The sequence below is a fragment of the Phocoena sinus genome, chromosome 1, assembly GCF_008692025.1.
Source record: "Phocoena sinus isolate mPhoSin1 chromosome 1, mPhoSin1.pri, whole genome shotgun sequence".
Lineage (NCBI taxonomy): Eukaryota > Metazoa > Chordata > Mammalia > Artiodactyla > Phocoenidae > Phocoena > Phocoena sinus.
In genome coordinates, this window is record NC_045763.1 from 30,813,852 (window position 1) to 30,839,988 (window position 26,137).

At 50.5% G+C, this 26,137-nt stretch overlaps 2 protein-coding genes across 5 annotated transcripts; one reads left to right on the top strand and one right to left on the bottom strand.

The window, feature by feature from the left end:
• Positions 1-285: 285 nt before the first annotated feature.
• FHL3 (four and a half LIM domains 3) lies at positions 286-7,845 on the bottom strand. Of its 4 annotated transcripts, none has more exons than XM_032643185.1 (6): positions 7,730-7,845; positions 2,801-2,974; positions 2,538-2,712; positions 1,507-1,676; positions 1,199-1,385; positions 286-1,068 (listed from the first exon to the last, which is right to left on the bottom strand). In XM_032643185.1, exons 2-6 carry the CDS (start codon positions 2,954-2,956, stop codon positions 914-916), a joined length of 843 nt encoding a protein of 280 aa, XP_032499076.1. In that variant the 5' UTR covers positions 2,957-2,974; positions 7,730-7,845; the 3' UTR covers positions 286-913. The 4 variants fall into 4 exon arrangements, with proteins under 4 accessions (XP_032499076.1, XP_032499086.1, XP_032499094.1 ...); XM_032643195.1 differs by having other exon boundaries at positions 7,625-7,836; XM_032643203.1 differs by having other exon boundaries at positions 1,932-2,712; positions 7,730-7,810.
• Positions 7,846-13,228: 5,383 nt separating this feature from the next.
• On the top strand, positions 13,229-24,233 carry UTP11 (UTP11 small subunit processome component). The gene is made up of 8 exons (XM_032608240.1): positions 13,229-13,376; positions 17,901-17,962; positions 19,178-19,280; positions 19,788-19,901; positions 20,404-20,497; positions 20,594-20,724; positions 22,676-22,786; positions 23,517-24,233. Exons 1-8 carry the CDS (start codon positions 13,314-13,316, stop codon positions 23,598-23,600), a joined length of 762 nt encoding a protein of 253 aa, XP_032464131.1. The 5' UTR covers positions 13,229-13,313; the 3' UTR covers positions 23,601-24,233.
• Positions 24,234-26,137: the final 1,904 nt, after the last annotated feature.

The window sequence follows — 26,137 nt, forward strand, 5'->3', positions numbered from 1 at the left end:
AACGCCGTCGGCCCGCCCTGCTCCTGTCCGGAACCTCCCCCAAACCCCTCCCTTCCCCACTCGGAGGAAAAAGCCCTTTGCCAGCAGGGGGGAAGCCAGCTAAGCCTGAGAGGGACAGTAGCGGCCGCGGGGATCCCCTTTCTCGGGAGAGATTTCCCACCCCGCCTGGCAGCTTCCTCCTCTGCCCTCCATGGAGGAGGTCGAGGTCGGGAAGAGCCTCCGAGTCCCGTGGTGTGAGAAGGAATCCTCCCTGCCCCTCCACCCCCAGACAAACACACAGAGGCCTTCGCTTCCTCATACTGCTTTATTGCAGAATCTGAAAGGGGGGTGAGCCAAACCCACCCCTCTGCCCATCTCTGGGCAGAATGGAGCTGAAATGAAATGAAACGAGAAAACACTCGACAGCAAGGGCTGGGCAAAACCCTGTACCCTAGGACCCCCTAACCAGTGAACCCCTGATGTGCTGCCCAGACAGCCCCATCCCTGGGAATAGCGGTGGGATGGGGGTGGGGAGTGTCAAGCCTGAGTACAGTCCACTTCTGAGGACTTCTCAGGCACCCATAGGAGACCTAAAGTCTTCAGGGGAGAAGTCTAGATTGAAGGGGGCTGGGGTCCCAGAGCTCTGAATTAGGGAGAGGGCTTCATCTGGGAAGCCGGACCATAGGGGAGAGGACTGAGTTCTGGCGTTCAGGCTTGGGGAGGGGATTTGAATGATGGAGGCTCCATAAGAGCCCAAGTTTGGGGGCCCTGGGTCAAGAAGTACCAGATTGGGGATGTTGGAGTGGGGAGGCTGAATCCTGGAGCCCAGGGGTAGCCCCAATTTGGGGAGGGGCTGGGTCCCAGAGGTGGTTTGGAAAAGGAGCCTTAGTCCTGGAGCCCTGGTTTGGGAGGGCCTGGGCCCAGGAGCCCTGGCTCAGGGCCCCGCCTGGCTGCAGCCCTGGCACAGCACTTGGTCTCCGTCCGGCACGAAGCCCTGGCCCACCAGGGAGGTGGAGCATCGGGCGCAGGAGAAGCAGCTGTGGTGCCAGTGGCGGTCTTCAAAGGACACATACTTGCCTTCACCGAGTCCTGGAGGGAGGCTGGAGGTTAGCTCTGCGATCTGGAGGGTGGGCGGTCCTGTCCCTCGGCCTCACCCAGTACCAGGTCCCATTCCCTTGCCTACACTCTACCCACTCTGTCCTTTGACCCTTTGTCCCACCTGTGATGGGGCGCTTGCAGCTGCTGCACTTGGGTGCAAAGAGTTCTCCAAAACAGGCCACACAGTAGGGATCGTCATCTCGGGAGGTGAACTGCTGCCCTGCCAGGGGCGTCTGGCAGCCGGTGCAGACCAGGCATTCCCGATGCCAGGGCTGGTCACGGTATGTCACGCCACCCTGCGTCAGTGTCTGTGGGGCGGCGTCTGTCAGCAGGGGGAGTGGGGATTCCTACCCCACGACAGAGCCTTGCTCACCCCACCCCTGTGTGCAGTGGAGCTCGGCACCCCCGCCCCGCCGGCCCAGCCCCCACCTTGCTGCAGCGGGCGCAGCGAGGAGCAAACTTGTTCTCATAGCAGGGCACGCAGTAGTGAGCACCCTTGTCGGGCACAAAGGAACGGGAGCCCAGCGGCTGCTCACAGCTGCTGCACAGGAAGCAGTGCTCATGCCACGTCTGGCCTCCGTACTCCAGCTTCCGGGATCCTGTGGGGAACACGGGTCCCACTCAGAGGCTGAGTCCCGAGCTCCTGAGTGCCACCCTCTGCCACCCCCCGAGGAGGGTCCCCGCTGCTCCCACAGCCTACCGGGTGGTGTCCATGCATTTGCCGCAGGATCCCCACCGCATCTACTGCACATGCTAACCACCTCCCCCCAACACTGGATATGCTGGCTAAGCACGTGCTAGGCCCCCATAAACCAGACCTGAGGGTTTGGCATAGGTGAAGTCCCCACATGTACCAGAATATGACGATCTCAGCATACGCCAGGCCTCCAGGTCACAGGCACGATGACTCAGTATATGCTAAGCGCTTATATACCAGATGTGATAGTGTGAGCGCACACACAAAGACCCCATATACGAGGCAAGCAAGTTCCTGCCCACAGAGTTCTGCCCCGGACGTGATAGATTCAGAACATAATAAGCCCCGGCATATCCTAGTCATGCCGATCTCCACGTGTTCTAAATCCTCACATTCTATTAGCCATGCAGGTTGCCATACGTGTTAAACCCTTTATTTATATGTCTTTGCACACACCAAGCCCCAATGCAACGAACACTGACAGTCTCAGCACACTCGTAGCTCCTATGGGTGCCAAACATGCTAAGCCCCCAGGTGTGTATCATGCGTTGTCAGTCCCCGTGCGTGCTAAGCTCCCAAGAGCAGATAAGCACGACAGATACTGCACACAGTAAATTTCCAGGAACGTGCTGCGTGTGCTGGTCTTTACCAAGCCTCCATGTTGTATCAGACAGGCATGCCAGTCCCTTACAAGAACCCTACACAGATGCCAGGCATGCCAGTCCCACGCACAACGAGCCCCCGGGAGCCCCCGGGAACGTACCAGGCATGACGGTCTCCCCGCAGGCGGAGCACTGTGAGGAGAAGGCACTGCAGTAGCAGTCGTTACAGAGCAGCTCGCTGTCCTGGCAGGTGAAGGGCTCGTCGGCCAGGGAGCGCTGGCAGCGGCAGCAGCGGAAGCAACCCTCGTGGAAGTGGCGGTCTTCGTAGAACAGCTCCTGTGTGGAGCACAGCAGGGGCACTGGCACCTTCGCCCCTTCCTGCCAGCCTCCACCCACTCCCTGCCCTGTGTGGTCCAGTCCTTACCCTCGAGTCGTGCCCGATAAGCTGCTGGCACTCGGCGCACGTGTTGGCGAAGGTGTTGTCATAGCAGGGCACACAGTAGGGTCCGTTGTCTGTCTGGATGTATTTGCGCCCGTACAGGGACTCGCTGCATTTTGCACAGTCAAAGGCCTCGCTCATGGTGGCTGTGAGTGAGCCCTGTTAGGGACACAAGGTGGGGCAGGGGTCACCCAGAGGGGCTGTGGCTTAGCCCACTGCATTAAAAAAAGAGCAAGAACTAGGCATAGGAAATGCCAGGTCAGAGCAGGTGGTGATGGGGAATGGGTGTTTCTGGGAACACAAAGAGTCCTGCATGTTTATTTCTGTATTTAACGTTGGGGAAGAGAGGGGGTCAGGAAAAAACCAGGAAGCAGAAGTTCTTTTCTTATCTTGGCCCTGGCAGAACTGGGGGGAGGGGGCTTTTCCTGGGTCAATGACTCATTTCCTGCCCCTGCATTTAGCCTGAGTTTAGCCTCCACTGTCCCTACTGTCCCCAAGGGGGTAAGAGCAAGGACATGGAGCCACCCCACCCTGTCCCATATGAACAGCACTCTCACCCTCTCCTGACTCCCAGGAAGGGGCTCTAGGGGTATACCCAGAGCTCTGGAGTGGGGAGCTTAGGGATGAGAATGGGGCCGTTTGCACCCCACCCCCCAAACCCCAGCCAGGAAACAGCGGAAGGTAAGAAAGATGCTGGGTCAGTGAATGGTGGAGGTGGAGGAGGCTGATGGGAGAAATCACAGTGGGCCTCCCCTCCCAGGAGAATCCAGCAACAAGGACTTCAGAGGCTCAGCTAGGTTTAAGCAGGAAGGAAATCCTGCAAGCCGGACACAGCCAAGCTTCCCCAGCTGGACCCTCTGCCCTCACCCCCTCCACCTCCCGCTGGGTCTCTGGTCACACCAGCCTGGGCAGCCTTGGCCTGCAACACCTGCAGCAGCTGTGGCAGCACAGATGGCCAGATGTCAGGTTTTGCCAGCCAACAGGGGAGGAAAAAAGGGAAATGAGATGCTTGGGGACGGAGAGGGGAACTGGGGGTTATGCAGTGTGCCTCCTGCTGTCTCCTGCCGGTCATCACTCCTGGCAGCGACTGGCAAAGCCCCAGAATCTTTCCGTCCCCTGGGTCATTATTTCCCTCTCCCTGCCTCTGGGAGAGACAGCCTCTCCCCAGCTTTTTGAAGGGTTTGGGGCCGGGGAGTGAAGGGTGAGAGAGTGGGAGCCACTGAAGACATTTCCTCTCCAATCAGGCCTCCCTACGGTGGGCAGTCAGGAAAGGGGGAGCCCTGAGTGCTGTTGCTGCAGACACCCAGCCCCCCACCAAACCTCAGACACTTTCCATTTTCTCAGGAACAAAGCATGTTTGTGGGATGAGGTCATCCACACAGCTGCCTCTGCAGCAGGAGCTTGGGGAGTAGGGAGGGTGAGGAAGTGGGGTTCCCAGTCCCTTCTGCTGCCCGATTCCAGTCTCTAGCCCCAAATTCAGAGCTCCCCACTCCCAGTCTCCTCCACCATGAAGCCTGCTCTCTGAGGACTGGGATCCCGGGGTGGGTGGAGAGGAACCACTTGGACCCTAGGAAGGGGATGTTCTCATAGCTGCAGATGGGCCCCAGGAGTACAAAGGAACCCACCAACACACTCCTCCACATTAGACCCCAGTAACTGGCAGTCCCCAGAGCCTGGCCTGGCTCAAGCTGAAGGCGAAGCCCTCCTTTTCTCAGCCACCCCCCCGCAGGAAATTCTAGCCAACAAGCGTGGCTCTGGTTTGGAGTTCAGACTCCAGGCGTCAGCAGACGCCCCAAGCCTAGGGGGCCTGGCTCTTCTGAAGGGGTGGCTCATGAACCCACAGCTGCCCTTCTGTACGATGGGAGGACACTCAGTTCATACCCCAGGCCAGGGCATGAGGCCGCCAGGAGCCGGGGTCTTCAGAGCCGGGACTTCTGGGCTGGGGGCTATGCTGGAGGGTGGAGGGTATCCCTCCACCTCAGTCCGCTCCTCGCCATTCAGGCCTGGGTTTCCTCTGGCCCAACATCTGAGGGTTGCCTGGGCTGTGAGCCACTGGGCAGCGGGGGCCACACAGGTGGAGTGTGGCCATGCATCCATCCACGAGTGACCTGGGCCCTTCCTTCCTTCCTGGCTTGGCCCCCAACAGCTCTGTCATCTTCCCAGGTCCAGACTAGCCCTAGGCCTGCCTACTGGGAGGCAGTCACCACTCTGAGACAGGGGCACCCCAAATAGGGTATGGGCGTGGCTTCTGTTTCTTTCCCAGAATCCCCTAGTCTGTCCAGCTGGGCTCTGGTGAGGACAGAGTGAAGGGCACTATCAAGGCCCACCTGTCTCTGCCCTTTGTCTGCCCCTCCCCCCTCCCCTGGCAGGACTGGGGGACTAAAGGGAGCCAGTCCTGTATTCCTTCACGGCTGGTAGGGGGTCGGGGGGAGAGCGCTCAGTCTGCCAGATGGCTCTCAGCCGCTGCCCCCAACACACACACCCGCCTACACCTGACCCGCACACACATCTGACCCCTCCCCGTGAACCTCCTGCAGCTCCAAATGGCTGGGTAATGGCCGTGGCATGTGCTGTGTAGAGGCTTGAGCTGTGAAATATAAACCTGGGTGATCTTGGGCAAGTCACTTAAGCTCCCAGAGCCTGCTTCCCCATCTATTACTACCTCCTACCTCCTAGGGTTGTTGCCAGGCTTAAATGTGATGATACTTGGAAAGCACCTGGGAGATACTAAGTAGTCAGTAAATGGTAGCTCTTAGTGTTTTATTATTAGCCCCTCACTCATACGGGGGTCAGTCAACAGTTTCTCAGCCAGGCCTGGGTCAGGGGGCTGGCCTGGGACTTGACCTTGACATTCTCGGCGGGGGCCCAGGGAGAGAACAAAAAGGGAACCCCCTAGTTCTGCTGGGGGAGCTGAAGAGGCCCAGGCCGTGGGGCTCACTGAGACCAGTGGGGCCAGTCTGACTCCAGTGAGCATAACTCTGAAACCCCCAACACAGGTACGCAGGTGTACACACCTGCATGCTGCTTTGCCTCTCACAAAGCGCTTTCCCACCCACCCACCATCTATCAGATCGCACAAAGGGCAGGCGGGATAGGGTATCATCCTCATTTTACAGCTGAGCACAGAGGCCAGGGACAGGGCAGGGGCATGCCCAAAGTCACTCAGGTATCAGAGAGCTCAGGTCCCTTGCCTCCCAGCCTGGAGCCCTTTCCTGTTTCCCTAGAAATGGTGGTGGACGGGGTGGTCAGCGTTTAAGAGCAGCGGGACAGGAGATGCTGGATGATATCACTAGTACAAGAGCCTGGCTCTTCTCCCCAGCTGCCAGCCCTGTGACTGGAAGACACCCAGAAGTCTTTCCAAGTACCCATGCCAACCGCTCAACCCCTTCGCCCCCCTCCACCCCCACTGTCCAGGAGGACCCTGGCCAGGTCCCACAGCTGTGACTCAGGATCAGAACAGACCCCTCCCCCAGCTTCCAGGAGTTGACAGGGGACTTGAGGGGAGAAATCAAACTCCCCCCACCCTCACCCCTGCTACTAGGCATCCACCCCAAACTCTCCACTCTCTTCCCCGCCCCCGCCATGGGGCCTGGGAGTCAGAGCGGTTTGGGAGAAGGGGGTGGGAAGCAGGATCCAGCAGCTGCTCTGGGGACAGAAGAGGAACAGTTCATTCACCCCGGGTCCCCCAGGGCTGAAGCAGCGCGTCCAAGATTTGAGTTTAAAAATAAGCTGGAAAAAAAAAAAAAATAAGCTGGGGCTGTCTCGGAGAGTGCGTAGAGCTCCTTCGAGTCTTACTGTCTCATGTCTCAGGTCCTCTGCCTCATGGGGGCTCAGTTGGCCCAGTGTTTCTGTTTCCCCACATCCTCCCTTCCCAATCTTTCAGGCTTGAGTCCCGCAGGGTCTGTCTTGAAAACTGTCACTGCCCCTCCATGACATCTGTCTCTTGGCTTCTAGCTCTGCTCCCCTCAGCACGTCTGTGTCTGTACACTTCAGCAGCTGTCTGTATGTTTCCGTGTCTCTGTGTCTCTGACTGGCTATCTCCCCACGGCAGCCTCTGTGGATTTCTACCACTGTCTGCCCAAGTCTTGGCATCTCAAAGGTCTCTAAAGGGTGGAATGTCTTGGTCCCTACCCACCGCCCTTCTCTATCTCTTAGCATCTCTGTATGCCTGAGTGTGTCCGTCTCCAGTCTCTGGATGTCTTTCTAGGCCTCTCAGAGGCTGGTTTACCACAAGGTTAATGAAGCTTAAGCTTCGGGGCCCCTCATTTGCCCAGAACCCTCCAAGGCCCTGGAGAGGGCTTGACAGCACTTCTGGGGTCACTGCATGCTTCTTCCTAAAATGCTCCGCTCCACAAAACCTGGGTCGGACCCTATGCCTCGGGTTTGCCTCCCGGTGACTCTACGCCCAAGTCTCTGTCTCTGTTTCGGGTATCTCCGCAGCCTCCTTGTCTAAGCTCGCCGCTCCTGTCTTGTCTCGGTCTCTTGCTCCACCGGGCGTTCTGGAAGCCGGTTTCTCGAACCCTACCGGTCTCTCTCGACTCTCGCTTTTCCATTTCAAACTTGGCCCCCTGCCCCACCTAACTGGCGTTGCAGCGCCCGGAGCGGTACGGTTCCGGGGGCGCCCCCCGGGGCTCGGCGCCCGCGCGCCACCGGCTCCTAGCGTGTTCCCTGCGCCCGCGACCGGACCCAGGCGGGGACGGGGGCGGGGGCCGCGGCTGCCCTTAACCCTCGGCTGGCCGCCTCTCCTTTCCCGCCAGAGGGCAGGGGCCGGTAGCCGGGATGGGGAGCCGGGCTCGGCGGAGAGCTCACCTCGAGGCAGGCGGCGAGAGCGGGGCGCGGCGCTCGCGCGGGGCGGGGGTGGGGTGGGGTGGGAGGTGGCGGGCAGCCGGGGCCGCGTCCCTCGGCGCCTCCTACCTGCGGGCCGGGCCGAGCGAGACCGAGCTAGCTGCCGGCGAGGTTGCCGGCGGCGCACGGACTGTGTGGGCGAGCGGGAGCGCGGCCCCAAGCCCTCCCCGAGGAAGTGAGCGCGGGGGCCCGCCCCGCCCGGACCCCGCCCCCGGCCTCCCCTGCCCGCGGGGTGCGGACCCCGCCCCCGGCCCTCGTCCTGGAGGCTGGGGGCCAGACCCCGCCCCCACCTCCTTTTTAGGCTGGAGCCTGCCCCAGCCCCCTGGGCCCGCCGGGCCTAACCTGGCTCTACCAACCTTCGTGGGCGGCCAGGACCCCGCCCCTGTCCCCTCCCTGCAGTTTTTGCTGTCCTCCCTCTCTTTCCCCACTCTCCTTACCTCCCCCCACCCCAGTCCCCAGCGGCTAGCTGTATTCAGTCTCAGGCAAGGGATACAGGAGGCAGCCGACCAAGGTCCATTTGGGGACCCAGAGGGTCCTCATGCCCTTTTCGTGTCCCCTCCCCCTCGCAGTTTACCCCCAGGGATCACACTCAGCCCTAATTTGTAAAAGAGGGCTTATTCCAGCCTGTTGGAGGGGGTGGTTTTGACCCTGCTGTTGCGGCCCTGTCAGTGGGAATGAAGGTGTTCTCTGGAAACAAGGAGTGAAGTCTAAGGACCCCTTATATAGGGCCTTGACCTTCAAAGGGCTTTATTCCACAACCCTGAGTGGTGAAAACAGAAGTAACCACCTCCTCACCTCCAGCTGCATCGTGGGACAGAGAAATCCTCCCTTGGTCTCCACAGTGCCCAGGAACAGTTTTGACCTTTGAGGCCTAGGGGAGACCCTAATCCTTGGCCCCATGATTTTTGAGCTTCTCAGGAAGGGGTGTGAGGAGTGTGCAAGGATGGGGCGCTGCAGGGGCGGTGGAGGGAAGTCCTCCCCGACCTCTACAGTTTCCAACCTTCTGGCTTCCTCCCTGTGCCCTGCCTGGGCGGGAGGCTTGGCGTCTGCCAGGGACACAAGGCCCCTCCAGGTCCTTGAGGCCACCGCCCCTGGGATCCTCAGGCTTGTCACTAGGAATAAATAGCCTCGATCTGGAAGGGGGGAGGGAGGAGGAGGCTCTGCTGTGCTGTTAGCAAAACAAGAGACAGCAAACCAACCCTGGAAATAACCTCCTCAGAGTCTAGAGTAGAGATTCAGGTGCCCACAGAGGCTCTCCCATCCCACAGGCTGGGTCCAGCCAAGCTCTCAGAGCAGAGACTCATTCCCTCCCAGGCTGGGGCTGCTGAGTACCCTCCTCTCCCACTTCTGAATCACATGCCTACCTTTCTGGGTCCCAAGTCACACTTGAGGTCAGGTTTCCTTTCAAAATTAACTAATTCCTTATTATTGTTGTTCCTGATGCCTAAACGGTAAGCACCATGAGGGCAGGGTCTGCGTACTTCTGGTTCACCACTGCATTCTCAGTACCTACTCCAATGTCTGGCACGTAATAAATATCTGATGAATGAATGAATGATGGACACTGCTTCCATTTGGACTCCCACACCCCAGATTGGACCACAGGCACATGCTATCTGGAGCCCAGGGAGGGCGCAGCCAGCCCACGGGTGGGCCTTGCTCTGGAATTTGCCTTGCAGGCGTAGGAGGCTCCTAGCCCAGGGGAGTGCAGGGAAGACTGCCTGGCTGGAGGAGATGGCAAGAAGGGGTTTGCTCTGGGGTGAGGGGAGGGCAAAGGTGAGCATCCTTCAGAAAGGGAGGAGTTATGAGTGAGTAAGGAAGGTGCTGGATCAAAGGTAGGGTTGGGTGGGTGGGTGGGGTCTCTTTTTTTTTTTTTAACTTTAGTACAGTTGATTTACAATGTTGTGTTAATTCTGCTGTACAGCAAAGTGATTTGGGGTCTCTGGTTTTACTCACGGCTTGAATCTCCGATGAGCTGCCTGAATAAGAGCCAATATTTCCTGAGTCCTTACTTTGCACCAGTCCCTGCCTAAGCACTTTACATATATTAATGCACTTGATTTCCAACAACTTTGTGAGATATGTATTTTTATCCTTGATTTAAGGATGAGAACATGGAGGCACAGAGAGAGTAGGTAACCTGCCAAGGGTGACACAGCTAACAATAGAAAAGCCTGGATTCAAATCCAGACAGTCAAATGTCAAAGCTCCTTATGCCAAAAAAAGAGCTTAATCATTAGGCTCTATCGCCTCTGTAGTCATTTAACCTCTTGAAGCCTCAGTCTGTCATCTGTTCAGAGTGGGGGACTCCCTGTGTCACAGCATTCTTGCGAGGATTGGATGAAAGTACATAGTAGGTATTCGACATGTGGGACACTCCCTCCACTCCAACACTCTCTTTCCTGGTCAAGTGTTAAGATTCTGCTTCTTGGACTTGGAGTCTGGAGGCCCAGAAAAGTTAGGAGACTTTTGACTTGGCCCAGCCTGAGAGAGGGAGACTGGTGTAGGGCAGGGGCTGTATTCTTTCCCCTCCCCATTTCCAGCTCCCCAGTAGGCTCGCATTTCCCTGCATGCTCTAATTTCCGTTGACCCACGTGGACGTGCCCCAGGCAGGTCTAGGGATCAGCCTCATGGACTCCCTGTTCCTGTTTCCCATCAGTCCTCCCCCCCTCTCAGGGAACAGGTGTGTCTGACCGGGGCTGGAAGCAGAGCCTGAGTGCTGGCTGACTGGCCTTGGGTGAGTGGGATCTGGTTGTCCCTTCCCTCACCCTGGAGGCCCCCGCCCCACCTTCCTTATCTTGTTCAGGGTCTCCCAAGCTGTTCCCTCACCTTGGAATGGTTTACAAAAGGAGACCCTGGGTGACTGACGAGTGGCAAGACTCTCATGGTTTCCTCTGGGTGCTGAATCACGCTCTGATGCTTGTAACCACAAGCTCTCCTCCCCACAGTGAGAAAACTCCCTTCCTTCTCTGGCGCATTGCTCACTCTTACCCATTGGGCTGCCTACAGCCCGTGCAGGCCTCCTAGCTGAGCAGACACCTGCTTTCAGATTGCCCAGAAACACTTGCCTAGTGACCCCAAGCCTGGCAATGGGTCTGTGGGTGCAGAGGGTAAAATGAGTGACTGCTACAGAGCGTGGGGGAGGAAGAGTAGAGGGAGAACTAACCTATGCTTAAATGCCAACTACACGCAGGGCACCGTGCTAAGTGGCAGTCATTACTTCCTTCAGTTCTTACAAAAGCCACGTGAGGTGGTTATTATTACTATCACTATTCTACAGAGTAGTACACAGGGCTCAGAGAGTTTGACAAGGTGGCCCTAAATCACAAGCTGATAGGTGGTGGATGTGCAATTCAAATCTGGGGCCGACTTGAAGGCCCACCCCCCACTTCCAACGTGCAGAGCTGCTTTCTCCTGGGTATCCCTGCCACTCAATGCCTTCTTCAGGGGAAGTGACAGGAGCTACTAGGGCTGCCACCTAGTCTGATGGCTGGGCTTCTTAATTGAGATGAGGCTGGAAATGTGGGCATGGGCCAGATCATGAAGGGCCTTGTCTTTCAATGGTTAAGTAACAAATAAGATGGAATTTTGCTAATGCATGTGGCCTTAGTTGGGCAAGGCTCAGACTCAGGGGCAGGAAAAAACTTTTCACATAGCAGATCTCAGCTACTTTCAGCTTTTACACGCCCACTGGCCTACTGGATTCCCACCTCTAGGGACTGAGGAGAGGATTTCTCCAGAGGTCCTCAGCTGGAGAGATGAGCACTGTCATGAGAAATGGGTGCAGTTACAGAACTTGCTGAAGTTTAGCTTCACGTGGTGGAAAAGAAGCCAAATGCCTCTGAAATGTTCTGCTGTGCTCAACCCTTTCTCAATCCTTACAGGTAGGTTTAGTAATATTAATAATAACAATAATAGCTCTAACTGATAGTGAACTTGCAGATGTGTGAACACAGTATTAAGGACTTTAAACATATTATTTCATTTAATCCTCACAACAATCCTGTAGGTATAGTATTATTACCTCCATTTTACACATGGGAGACTAAGGTTCTGTGAAGCTAACTTTGTCTTGGCTGGTAACAGTTAGGATCAAACACGCCTCCATGGTTTATGGTCCTAATCATTACATTGTACTGCCTCTGACACTCATTCTGTCAGCCACATCTTGAGGGTGTGAGGGACTTAGAACTTTACAACTAATGCCATGATATTAACTCCTCTGTTCAACTATGAGCCCCTTGACGGCCCTATGAGGAGAGCAGTGCGTGCTGTTATTATCCTTGTTTTATGGATGACAGAAATGATGCTCATTAAAGCCAAGTAACTGCGTGCATGTGCGATTGGGGCAAATTCTGGACCAAAAGATACAAAAAGACCAAAAAAACCCCAACTGCCACTTCTGAAGAGTCAGGAGCAAAAAAACGGGTGTTGGAAGCAAAAGCAGGGTACTGCGCATGCCCCCTGCACTCATCACCACAAAGGCGTGGGCAGAACACACCTAAGCCACCCCTCTGGCCTGACCCCTGGACACACCCCAACCCTCACCCCATATAAGGAACGAGCTTGCCACGCCCACAGTTCCCGGAGCAAGCAAGGGAACCTGTTACCTGTTTTTGCTCCCTCCTGCACCTGCAGGGGCCCCAATAAAGCCTTGCCTGAATTTCTTACCTGGCCTCTAGTCAATTTCTATTGGTTGGGGAAGGCCAGGAACACTGGTCGGTATCAAAGCGACCTGTCAAAAGTCACACAGCCAGTACATGGCAGAGCCAGACATGGTTTTAAGGATGCTTGTCTCTCTATAGAGTGCTCTTTCCGGTACACCAGAAAATTCACAGGGCCCCTAGCTTTTGCATGGCACAGGGATATCGGCTCGGTGCTTTGTGACCGCCTGGAGGGGTGGGATAGGGAGGGTGGGAGGGAGGGAGACGCAAGAGGGAAGAGATATGGGAACATATGTATATGTGTAACTGATTCACTTTGTTATAAAGCAGAAACTAACACACCATTGTAAAGCAATTATATTTTTTAATTATTATTATTTTTACTTGGAGTACAGTTGCTTTACAATATTGTGTTAGTTTCTGCTATACAGCAAGGTGAATTAGCTATAAATATACATATATCCCTTCTTTTTTGAATTTCCTTCCCATTTAGGTCACCACAGAGCATTGAGTAGAGTTTCCTGTGCTATACAGTCAGTTCTAAAGTAGTTACCTATCTTATACCTAGCAGTGTATACAAATACACCGCATAAACACGGCAAACGGAGCAGAGCTGTAGTCGACTGCACATGCGCACACTCCAGGCCCAGCTCACCCCAAGGACAGTGCCAGCCACGATGCTCCCAGGTGCCAACGGAGCGGATCACGAAGGCGAACTCACCGTACACGTGGACAGGCTCTGGCGAATAAGAACTGGCTGTTGTAGAGTCACGAGGCTAGACCTAGAGAACTACACTTCCCAGAAGCAGCCTGGCGCGGACGCCTTTTGCTAGATGACGTATTTCCGGAAAAGCAGGCGCTGGATAGGCTGCAGAAAGGAAGGGGGCGGTTCTAAACCTCTGGCGGCTTGGCCTATATCCGGTAGGGTCAGTGGACGAGGCGGTGCGGACCTGGCGTTGTCTACTGAGCTTTTCCAGGACTGAGCAGACATGGCGGCGGCTTTTCGGAAAGCTGCTAAGTCGCGGCAGCGGGAACACAGAGAGCGAAGCCAGGTAGGACCGCACGGGCCCCACGAACGCTGGCCGGTGGCCCCACGTGCTATTCTTGCCCCGGGCCTACCCCCCACGTACCCAGCTGCGGGTCCTGGCCTTTTCTGTGCGGAGATGTTGCTTGTAAATACATGCAAATATATGCTGACGACGCAGGCGTGGCTGGGGCGGACCCTCGCGGTTCGGGGAGGAGGGGGTGGTCGTTCTAGCTAGGAGAGCACAGCTGTCCCTATTCCTGGGAGATAATCAAAGCTATCCTGCAAGGTTTCATTGAAGTAGTTAAATGAGATACTGTGTGTAAAGTGCTTGATCTTCTCTGGGGAAGTTGAGGTCAAAGTTCACACAGCCAATTAGTGTCCCCGCTGGAACTGGAATCCACATCTAAAGATACTCAGCCCTGTCCGCTGTGTATGCAGGCTGATCCCGAAGAGATTGGAGTTAATTAATGTGCTATCATCATCATGCCTGGGCTTTGAGATCCATGGAGATCTGCCACGTACGCTTTTTGTTTATGTCTCACCATGTAATGTTGGTGTTTTCCAACCCCATTATACAGATGAGGAAACTGAGGTCCAAAGAACAGAATTGACTTGCCCAGTCACAAACACCAAATTCAGACCGAATAAACAATTGCAGGACTTCTGTGGAGGGTGTGTCTGTGTGGAGAGATTGAGTGGAAATTCATTTAATATATGCAGAATCAATTTATTCTTCTGTTCTCAGGAATCACACAATATCTGATCCAGAAAGGCCCTTAGGGATGTCTGGTGCAAGTTCATTTTACAGATGGGGAAGAGAAAGAGAAGGATGTGTCTAAAGCTGTGTCACTGATGGATGGGATGGAACTAAGGCCTCCCAACCACAGTTCAGTCTTCCTGCTTAATAGCATTTATCAGACATTTATTGTGCACTTGCTGTATGCTCAGTGGTGTGCTGGGAGCAGTGTATCGATAATCTGCCACCTTGTTTGGACCATTGTGTGGAACTATCTAAAAATAACAGCTAGAAGTGCTTGCTGTGTGCCAGAGCCAGACAAAGTGCAAAATGCTTTACCCTTATTATCTCATTTGTCTCTCAAGAGTTTGTGGAAGTAGGTACTATTATTTTCTTACATTTGCAGATGGGGAAGCTGAGGCTCAGATAGGTTAAGTAATTTGCCCAAAGACATACAGCTGTAGGTGGCAATCAGCAAAGCCAGGGATCAGACCAAGTGTTTTGAATCCAGAGGCTACTAAAAGTTGAATAAAGAAGCAACTTTATAAGAGATGCATAAAAAAATGCCCAATGAGAGGGGGGGAAAAAAAGAAGGGAAAAAAAACCCCAAATTAAAAAATAAACAAAAATGCTCAATAAGGAACATGAGTGGGAAGAGGAGAGATGATGAGAGAAAGCATCACAGTGAAACTTGTTGGACTTGGAAGTCAACTTAAAAAAAAAAAATTTATTTTATTTATTTATTTTTGGCTGTGTTGGGTCTTCATTGCTGAGTGTGGACTTTGTCTAGTTGCCGTGAGCGGGGGCGACTCTTCATTGTGTTGCGCGGGCTTCTCTTTATGTCAGTGTCTCTTGTTTCGGAGCACAGGCTCTAGGCGCACAGGCTTCAGTAGTTGTGGCTCGCTGGCTCTAGAGCGCAGGCTCAGTAGTTGTGGCACACGGGCTTAGTTGCTCCGCGGCACGTGGGATCTTCCCGGACCAGGGCCCGAACCCATGTCCCTTGCATTGGCAGGTGGATTCTTAACCACTGTGCCACGAGGCAAGTCCCATAACTGTCACTTTTTGAGCACTGACTGTATGCTAGGTACAGCCCAACATGCTGTACGAGGATTATCTTGTATAATCCTACAGCATTCCTGTGAGGCAGATGTTATCCTCATTTGTATCAATACAAATGAGGAACCTGATGCTTAAAGAGGTTGAATAGCGTGTCCAAAGGCACAGTTGTGGGTAGTTCATTTGGATTCGTAGACAAGGCAGAGGCAAAGAGCATGACATGGCCATGTCTGAGTGGGAATAGAGGATCTTTGTGGGAGAGGTGAGGAGGAGGCCATGCTGGAAAGGTTGGTAAACACATTGATGAGAGCCAGGGAAGCCCACTTTGTTGCTCTTTTGACCCTTGAGTGTTCTTTCTCTATTCTCTGTCAACTTCTCTTTGTCTGCTATAATTAAAATAATAATGATCAAGAGAGGACTTGGGTATTATTTTAAATATTGAGTTATTTCTTGCATCACTTCAAGGTAGAGGATGAGAGAGGAGACTGTTAAAAATCCCACCCAAGGACTTCTCTGGTGGTGCAGTGGTTAAGAATCTGCCTGCCAAGGCAGGGGACATGGGTTCGAGCCCTGGTCCAGGAAGATCCCACATGCCATGGAGTAACTAAGCCCGTGCGCCACAACTACTGAAGCCTGCACTCTAGAGCCCACGAGCCACAACTACTGAGCCTGCATGCCACAACTACTGAAGCCCATGCACCTAGAGCCCATGCTCCACAACAAGAGAAGCCACTGCAATGAGAAGCCCACATGCTACAATGAAGAGTAGCCCCTGCTTGCCGCAGCTAGAGAAAGTCTACGTGTAGCGACGAAGACCCAATGCATCCAACAAGTAAATAAAGAAATAAATTTTAAAAATTCCACTCAAGTTATTATACAAGTTTAAACAGTAGAGAAGTTTATGTACTGCCTCAAACATCGAGAATATTCAAAGTGGAAGAGGATGCAGTGTAGGAGGGTGGGGAAGATCAGACTGTGTCCCCAGTTAGAATAGGTCTCGTTCTAGCTTTGCCACTTACTAGTTCTGTCTATGTTCTTGGGCAAGTTGTTCTCTAAACCTCATTCCCTTTTTGGAAAATTGGGGTAACAGTAGTGCCTACTTTATCCACATTCCATGATTGTTTGGGGATAAATGACATTGTGTGTAAGGAGCATAGCAGATTGCTTTGTAACAGTATTTCATTTTTTTTTTTCACCTTGATAAAAATTTTATTTACTCATGTTACATACTCATCCTAACAAGAGAACAGGAATTTTTTTTTACCTTCTGGGAATGTCAAAACTCCTAGCTTTTACAAAGCAAAGTAAAAGTACATACAAATTCTTTTAGTTTAAAAAAAATTTTGGAAGTGTAGGGTCTTCATTGCTGGGCGCAGGCTTTCTCTAGTTGCAGTGAGTGAGGGCTACTCTTCGTTGCGATGCGGGGGCTTCTCATTGTGGTGGGTTCTCTTGTTGCGGAGCACGGGCTCTAGTCACAAGGGCTCAGTAGTCGTGGCTCGCGGGCTCTAGAGCGCAGGCTCAGTAGTTGTGGCGCATGGGCTTAGTTGCTCTGCGGCACGTGGGATCTTCCCGGACCAGGGATTGAACCTGTGTCCCCTGCATTGGCAGGCGGATTCTTTTTTTTTTTGCGGTACGCGGGTCTCTCACTGTTGCGGCCTCTCCCGTTGCGGAGCACAGGCTCCAGATCCGCAGGCTCAGTGGCCATGGCTCACGGGCCCAGCCGCTCCGCGGCACGTGGGATCTTCCCATACCAGGGCACGAACCCGTGTCCCCTGCATCGTCAGGCGGACTCTCAACCACTGCGCCACCAGGGAAGCCTAGCAGGCAGATTCTTAACTGCTGCGCCACCAGGAAGTCCCCATACAAATTCTTTATAGTGATTTTCTTTTCTTCCTTTTAATTTTATATTTTCACATTTTCCTAAAATGTAATGGTAATTCTTAATAAATGTGGCCTATTATGATGATGTAGGCAAAAGCATCTAGCACTGACCTTGCCGTAGGTTAAGTGCTCAAGTAGTGATAGCTTGTAGAAAGATAATACCAAGATTTAATCCTTGTACCTTCATGCTATCCAAGTTCTGTATCAGAGAAAGTATTTTCTGTCATACTTGGTTTTCTCTCATGCTTAGTACTGAAATTAGAATAATAACAGTACACATATGCTGGACACCAGCTATGTGCCAGGCTGTGTGCGGGCAGCTACCACTTACAGAGGCTCATTAAACCCTCAGGATAGTCGTGAGAAGTAGATCTTATTGTTCTTATTTTATAGCTAGGAAACAGGAGCTCAGAGACGTTAAGTGAAGTGCCCAGAGTCACAGATTGTTAAGAGGTAAAGCTTGGATTTGAACCCAGTTCTTCAGACTCTAAATTTAGCTCTCTTAACCACAGTTGCTTCCCTGTTACTATGTTTTCCCTTCGTAGTATTTTATAAACCCTTGGATTAAGTCTGTAGTAATTTTAGTACAACTGGCAACTGCTTTCTTAGTGCCGAGTCATTGTTGCCTTTCTCTGTCCTTAATAGGCCAAGAAGCCTACTACGGCAGTACTTGTGACCTCTCTGGCGCCTGCATTGGCCTCTCATCCTTGGGCAGTGCCCATTTGGGGGAGGGGAGGGAACAGGATAGCACATTGGCTGCCAGGACATGGACTTACTGAACGCTCCAGAGATTCTTGTTCCTGTCAAGTGTCCTGTTGATTCGGGTATGTGTTTGCTGAGGAAACTAAGCACTTTTTTTCCCCTTTTGTCTTCTAGCCCAGCTTTCGAAAACATCTGGGCCTGCTGGAGAAAAAGAAAGATTACAAACTTCGTGCAGAGTGAGTACAGTCTTTCCGGGAGCGGTGCTGCCAGAAAAGCTTACAGCCTCCCTGTACTACAGCTGAATTGCCTGAGTGTCCAGCAGGGGATGATTTCCTGCCATTGATAAAATGGCCAAAGCTCTGGCAGCCTGTCAGATACTTTTCTGCGGCCCTAAACTTCTCTCTTTGTTTAGGCAGAGCGTTATTTATTTAACTGTAGTTGCATTGAGAATTTTTTTTATTATGTTGCTCCAGATCGTTTTCTCAGAGTGGCTTTGGTTTGCTTCTGCCTTGGTGTTTGAGCTAAAAGCCGAATCTTTTTTCTCTCCCTTTTCTTGAAGTTCAAGATAGAATCTAACATTCCATTTGTTGAGTCTCTTACATCACCATGTGTGGTGTGGAATGAAGACATGTGAAAGATGGATTCATGGGACTGAGTGTGGGTGATAATGAATTTCGAAAACATTTTATAAAACAATTATCCCTATTCTTCTTCTTTAGCACTTTATTTACAAAACATTTCATAATTATTTGTTAGCCATGCATGTCAGCTGAGGTCCTTTTTATGCCCCTGGAGCAGCTGGTGATGGATTAAGTGGATTGCTCTGGGTTCCAGAGTTTTTCAGGCAAATAATAACATCTGAGTGCTGTCATTAGGCCAGGCAGTGTTCTAAGAGAGTTACCATTTTTACATGCATTTATTCCAGCAGTCTTTGGGGATACTATTATTATCACACCCATTTCACAGATTAAGTTGGGATACAGAATGGTTAACTAATTTATCCAAGATTACTCAGCCGGAAGTGGTGGAGCCAAGATTTGAACCCAGTCTGGCTCCAGAGTCCACGATTCTAGTCACTATGCTATACTACAACGTGTAGTTTCTGAATCTTATTTGATCACTCGGTGCCCAAGCTTGCATCAGAACCCCGTCTGAGGAGTTGTAATCTGTGCTTTGTTGGGTCTCTCCCTGTAATGATGTAGATGGCAGTAAAACTTAACGTGAAATGGGGACTGTTAATTCCAGGTAGAACAGGGATAGGAGAGGACCCACAAAGAGATGAGCTCAACATCTGACAGTGGAGTGTGACATTGGAGTGTGGGCCGAATGTAGTCACTCCTTTGGCTTTTTTGAGTTTCATTTTGTATGTATCATTAGATGCTTGTAAAGTTTGCTTGTTGTGGTTTTTTTTTTCCTTTTTTGCCATGAACGTTGTTTAACCTGCTTTTCAGTGACTACCGGAAAAAGCAAAAATACCTTAGAGCTCTCCGGAAGAAGGCTCTTGAAAAAAATCCAGATGAATTCTACTATAAAATGACTCGGGTTAAACTCCAGGTGGGTGCCTAATGGATGAGTTGGGTTTTTTTTTCCCCCTGCAATGCCGTATGGCATGTGGGATCTTAGTACCCTAACCAGGGATTGAACCGATGTCCCCTGCAGTGGAAGCACAGAGTCTTAACCACTGGACTGCCAGGGCAGTCCCTCAGTTGGTGTTTTGAGCTCCAACTCAACAAGGAAGATAAGGATGAGGGAGGAGATGGATAGCTAGGACCCTAGGCTTTTATTTAGCTCTTCTCCAGTTGGTCAGGTGCTCCTGGTCATTATGCAAAAGGCAAAGCTGCCCCTTCATGAGCAGCGTGCACTTGCAGTTGCCTGATGCCTGGAGCTATTCTGAGAGGGTGATTGGAGGTGCTGAATTGAATGTGTGTCTTGGGGGCCTGGTGCATTGTGTTGCTGTTGTATGTTGCCTTTGGTTGTCTTTGTTCCAGCCAGGAACTATGCCAACAACTTATTAATGATTTTAATCTAATAGGAAACGTATCTTTTAAATTTGGATTTTAGGATGGAGTTCATGTTATTAAGGAGACTAAGGAAGAAGTAACTCCAGAGCAGCTGAAACTAATGAGAACTCAGGATGTCAAATATATAGAAATGAAAAGGGTTGCAGAAGCTAAGGTAACAACTAAAACTCTTTATTCTGATATGTTTTTGTTGGTTAAGAAGAGAAATAGAAATCCATTGATCTCGAGTTGTAAGTTGATTTCTTCTGGCATTTCCAATCTTAAAGTACACTTAGTTATGATAATGGTTTAAAAGTATAGTCAGCATGGTGGAATGGAAAGAGGTCAAGTTTGAGACAGACTTAGGTTTAAACTCTGGCTCTGCCATTCATTAGCCCCATGATTATGGGCAAATTAACTTCCCTGGGGCTGTTTCCACATTTCTATCTCATAGGATTGTTGTAAGGATTAAATGAGTTTTGTGTAGTGCCTAGCTAGCCCCCTACCTGACATGTGGTTGGTGCTTGATAAATGTTAGTGGTCCTTTCTTTTAAAAGAATGAAGCAGATTCTTTGCAGGCTGGTGATAATGATGTGGAATGGTCTAAACTTGTGCAAATTCATTTCTGATACCCTAGAAGAACCCAATATAAAATGAGACCATATTCTGTATCCTAGAAAATTGAAAGACTAAAATCAGAGCTCCATCTGCTGGATTTCCAGGGGAAGCAACAGAAGAAGCATGTGTTTTTTTTTGACACCAAAAAGGAAGGTATGAAATGTTTGAAAGTTTCTGGGACAGTCTAGCATATTGGTCTGTGTTGTTTGGTGTCAGAGACAGCGCCTTAAGGATTGTCTTGACTTTTAGTCGAACAGTTTGATATTGCAACTCACCTGCGAACAGCCCCAGAACTAGTCGACAGAGTCTTTAACAGACCTACGATAGAGACCTTGCAGAAGGAGAAAGTGAAAGGAGTTAACAATCAGACTCGACTTAAGGTAATTTTCTCCATTTTTCTTCAGGTCTGAGTTTATGGGAATCTAGGTTCTTTTTTTCTTTCTCCCCACTGCATTTAAGATGATTATTTTTGGAAAACTTACTAAGTTCTCTTAGAGAAGTGGAAGGAGGATTTGGTGATGGGAACGGAAGTGGAGAAGGGTTCCTTGGTTTCTAAGATTAGAGGACGTGTAGCATAGTGGTCAGGAGCTTACTTTCTGGCCTTTAGGTCTGCATTTGTTTTGGGGTTTTTTTTTGGCCATGCTGCGAGGCTTGCGGGATCTTAGTTTCCTGACCACGGATTGAACCCGGGCCCCGGCAAAGCACCGAGTCCTAACCATTGGACCACCAGGGAATTCCCTAGGTCTGCATTTGAATCCTACCTCTGACCCTGGGCTTTGTGCTTTCAATGCTTGTGACAGGTGCCAACAGTTTTAAAAGGCAGAGAAAGGAGGGGACACTGAAGATGAAGGGATTTGGTATACTTTGATATTAAACCTTTAACAGTGAATATGCATATCAAAAGGTCTTTCATGTTCTGCATTTGTACCCCAACTTTTGTATTGACTTGTCCTTACGGTGCTTTCCATCACTGTAACTGGGTTTGTGAGAAGACATGCTTTTTCTCCAAGTCTTCTGGAGTTGAACTCTCACTTCTGACTGATTCATTAAAAAAAATGCTGTCAATGTGTTTCAAGCAGACAGCTGTTCTGTTTGGATTTGAATCATTTACACTGCATCAGCTTTGTTTAATTTCACAGCAGCTTCTCTAGCTCAGAGGCAGCTAAATTTGCTTTAGTAATATAAATACCCCTAATTAGTTTGATTATATTGGGTAATCCCATAAATCAACAGTCTGTGCAACAAAGTGAAAACAAAAGCTGTCTGAAACCACTGCTGTGAGACTACGCTAGAATTGGTGAATTGTTTAAATCCAAGGCCCAGTAATATTCCCCTCTGTGTAGATAACACTTCCAGCCGAGGAGCCGGCTGACTGGTGTTCTAGTGATAACCCTCTTTGTCATGTAGTTGTATTTTCAATTAGCTGTGTCGCCGACACTTCTCAAGTATTGCAGTAGTCCCTAAAGAGATTGGTGTTCCGAAGTCCTATGTAGAATAGTTCACCATCTTAGCTTTTGAGAAGTTGGGAAGGTTTGGATTGCCCTTTTTGTCTAGTGGTGTTGTTTCTTTTGACTGTCTTGTTTAAAGCAAAATTATTTTTATTAAGAGACTGCTGGTGGGTGGCTTGCAAGGGAATTTTTAGTCTGTAACTTGGAGGGGGTGAGCGATCCATGAATGGGCTTTAGGAATTCTATGAACACCTTCTTCCCACCTTGAAATTTTGTGTGACTGGGTATATACATTTGTATGAATTTGTACGAATACATATATACATTTATGTCAAGAAAGAATCCAAAGCTTTCATCAGTTTCTCAGAGGTCTGTGATCCCCCCACATTGAAGGACCATTGGTCTTCGAGGGGTCATCAGCAGTGAGAATTTTCAGGTCAGCTTCCACTGACAGAGTCCTTCTGCTCTCTGAGTTCCGCGGTTCTGACACCAGCACACTGCCCGGTAGCCCTTCTCTGCTTCTCTACTCATTGTGTAGGGTTTCCAGCACTGGTTCATTCCTGCACGTTAGGTAACCGGGACGCTCAGACAGCTCAGCGTAGTAGTGGAAAGATTCCTGGGATCTGTGAGACTCGAGGCGCAGTCCTGATTCTGCTCCAGGTGAGCCTTGTGTCCATGGGCAAGTCTCCAAGTTTCCATGGAGCTCTGGAATGTGGTGTTCCTAAAATGGCCAACTTCAGAGTCTCTTGTTATGTTGATTCTGGGGTAAGGAGGGAATTGATGAAACCATTTATGCGTTTGGGCCCAAGTGGATTAAGAAACAGTTTCTTACTCATTTTTACCCTGTTAATTGTTTTACTGAAAATGTGTGTTTCTTCTGCAGCAAATAGCGAAAGAGAGGCAAAAGCAGTATAACTGCCTGACACAGCGGATTGAGCGCGAGAAGAAATTGTTTGTTATTGCACAGAAAATTCAAACTCGCAAAGATCTTCTGGTGAGGAGAGAGAGGCTTAGGCCTTCATTTTATTTTATTTTATTTTTTTCCTTGTAAAGTTCTAAACTGAGACTGGCTTTCAGCTGTGTGTAAACCAACCCCAGTGAAAATGTCTGCTCCTCAGGGGCAGTGGTTTGAGCCAGTGTCTGTTACTCTGACAGTGTTGAAATGTTCCTTGATTAAGAAGGTAATAAGGGGCTTGCTTATTAGTCAGTGCTTTGGAACAGCAAAGGGTAGGATCGGGTGACATATGAACTTTATAGCTTATGAGCAGCTATCTGTAACATTTAAACAGGTTAATAAAACAGTGCGTGTCACTCATTGGTGTTTAAAAATAGACAACATTGTGTAGTTAAATAGCAGAGCTAAGGAATATAAGATGCCCCTTTCATATTATCATTCCTCTAAATGTCAAGATTTTCAGCTTTGCAGATCATTCTGGTCTGCCTTTCTCAACTTGGGTTCCGTAAGAGAAGAAGCCCTACAAGATAATGATTTAAGTACCTTTCTTCTCAATTTTCACAAGAACTTCTGCACAGCCAGCCTCATTATAGATGCCCAGGGGAGAACTTGACTCATCGCGTTGGGGATGCCTTAGGACAAAGGGCTTTGTCTCTCTTGAACATTGAGACGGGCTGAATTAGGGGCTTTCTAATAGGTAGTTTATTAAACTTGCTGTTTTACACAGACCTCTCCTACTATTTACTGGTAACTTTTTACTCTTTTGTAGGATAAAACTCAGAAGGTGAAGGTGAAGAAAGAAACAGTCAACTCCCCAGCTATTTACAAATTTGAGAGTCGTCGAAAACGTTGAAGTGTTAAAGATAAGCCTGTCATTCCACGTGGAAGAGTTTATGTTTTTTTTTTCCAGTAACTTCAGATTCCACTCTTCTAAGTGATTTGGTTTTCCTGTTTATAACCGTAATTTATTATAGATCTGACATTTGACGTGAACAGTGTTAAAGCCCCTTCCCCCTGTCTAAATTGTTTGTGGGTTGTTGAATTGTTGAAATCAGTCTTTTTTTTTGGCCGCTGTGCGAAACCTGCAGGATCCCCGGTCCCCGACCAGGGATCAAACCCAGGCCCAAGGCAATGAAAGCGCCAGGTCCCAGTCACTGGACCACCAAGGAATTCCCTGAAATCAGTCTTATTTTTATATACTTTCATGTTTTTTCATTATAAAAGTTACATAATCTTTTATATAGCAAATTTGGAAAACACGTGAGTTCATCTCTAATCCCAATACTTATTCAAGAACGACAGATAGCTGTTGCATACTTAACTATGCTAGGAGGTTAGGGAAATGGAGGTGAACGACTATCAAGAGCATTCTGGTTGAGTTCCTCCATTTTGTAGAGGTTGGCACTGGTTTTTGTGTTTTGTAGTTGTAATTAAACACCTTTATGGCCTACTTTTTTCACTTACTATTAAATCATTAGCTCTTTTCCATTTTGTTACATCATTAAATTTTTAAAAGTAATATGTGCTCATAGTAAAAATTAAAGTAAATATTTCTAATGTTTGCATAATGTTTTAACCAGTGGATAGCCTGATTTTACCCCCATTCATTCTTAATTTATTGGCTATTCAGGTGGCTGCATACGTTAGCCAGGAAGGACTTTTTTTCTTTTACACTTTACAGCTGCAGATAGAAACCCTTGGAATTAAGAACTCACAGGGGCACCTCTTCTTTATTGATGAAGCTCAGATCAGAACAGACCTGGCTCTCTGTTCCTGCCCTCCTGGCCAGCTCTTGATTCCAAGGCTATAAATGGCTTGGTACAGGCCTTCACCCTAGAAATAGTATCCCAGCGTGTGTGCGGCAGACACATAGACCTCCCAGAGTCTCACCCTTCCCTTGCCTGCCCACACAGGGATGGTAGGCCGAGGCCAGTCAGGACAGGGCTGAGCGTGCTTAGAGCAGATGTGTGAGGAGCAGGGTTCTGGGAGGCTCGCTTACACCTCACCCCCTGGAGGGGGAAGAGCACCCTTCTGCGGGTATTTAAAAAGAAAAGTTACTAAAGCTTAATAAATTCCTGTGACTATTATGTTCTTATACAAAGCCTGAAATGAAAGCCTGTTCCCTAAGGGTGTACTCAGTGGGATTCAGATCTGGGAGCCCTGGAAAGCCGGAAGAAGGGCCAGGGGACTGGAAGCCAGCAGCTTTTGCCTTCAGGAAGGTAGTGCTTCCCAGTCTGGGAAGGTGCTGTGCTAAGTAAATGTTGATGGTCTTATGACAGAGGCGTCTGGAGACTTGAGGCCTGAGTCAGGAAAGGGACTCATCCCATGGGCGTTGGACAGAGGAGCCAACAGTTCCAGCAGCAGTCTGTTCCCGGGACAGAACAGCTTGCTTGCTGCCGCTGCTGTGGCTGCCTTGCCCCGCCGGGGAGGAAGGTGGGAGGAGGGTGGAGGTATACCTAAAGGCCTTCTGGTGAAGCGCACGCCCACACAAAGGTGCACACACTTTCTAGGCTCTCAGGGCTTCATAAACACAGGTGTGTGCACGAACACACCACTGGGGTTTCATGTACGCAGATTACACACCCACAAGTCCTCAAATGCTATGTAGGGGTACAGGCCAAATGGAGCAGGAAGGTCCATCTTCTCTGAGTACAAAGTTCCAGGGTAGAAGTGACCAGAGCACTCACTGTAAGGGAATAAAGCTAGGGGCCCTGAGCTGCTCTTAAACCGAAGGCTGTCTCCGAGGCCCGAGGATTCTAAGGGAAGAGATTGGCGGCCCCTGTGTTTAACCTAAGAGGCTCCAGCCTCATGGGTCCTGAAAATAGGCCAAGGGCTTTGACGTTTTAGTGCCCATTGGAACCTCAGACTTCTGGCTCCTTGCTTGGGAAAGAGACTCGTTTCTTTTGGATCCACCCCTCCAGGGCCAGGGGTGCCTTGGACTCTTGGTGGCACCCTGCTGTGGCTGTGCCAGGGGGAGTGTGGCGGCTTGCGGAGGTGGAGAACATTTCCCTTGGCAGGACACGTGTCGTTCAGGTTTGTACAATCCAAGTCTCCAAGGCGGCAGCTCCACGGGTGACATGGAAGCCCCAGGTCTCTCCAGCAGAGACCCAACCAGCCTGGCTCAGGCCACTGCCACCTGTTAGGGCCCTTCTGATTGAAGCAGGAGAGTGTTAGGCCTTACTGTATATATATTTTTAAATTAATTTTATTTATTTATTTTTGGCCGCGTTGGGTCTTTGTTGCTGAGCATGGGCTTTCTCTAGTTGCAGTGAGCAGGGGCTACTCTTCGTTGTGGTGCGCGGGCTTCTCATTGCGGTGGCTTGTCTTGTTGCCGAGCATGGGCTGTAGGCGTGTGGGTTCAGTAGCTGTGGCTCGCTGGCTCTAGGGTGC

Coding starts and splice junctions, on each gene's coding strand:
- FHL3 (XM_032643176.1), bottom strand. CDS start 4,912: ATGGATGCATGGCCACACTCCACCTGTGTGGCCCCCGCTGCCCAGTGG. Junction 2,975..4,696: donor GCCTCATGCCCTGGCCTGGG/GTATGAACTGAG, acceptor TGTCCCTAACAG/GGCTCACTCACAGCCACCAT. Junction 1,677..2,537: donor CGGGGAGACCGTCATGCCTG/GTACGTTCCCGG, acceptor TGTTCCCCACAG/GATCCCGGAAGCTGGAGTAC.
- UTP11 (XM_032608240.1), top strand. CDS start 13,314: ATGGCGGCGGCTTTTCGGAAAGCTGCTAAGTCGCGGCAGCGGGAACAC. Junction 19,281..19,787: donor TGACTCGGGTTAAACTCCAG/GTGGGTGCCTAA, acceptor TTTGGATTTTAG/GATGGAGTTCATGTTATTAA. Junction 19,902..20,403: donor AAAGGGTTGCAGAAGCTAAG/GTAACAACTAAA, acceptor TCTGTATCCTAG/AAAATTGAAAGACTAAAATC.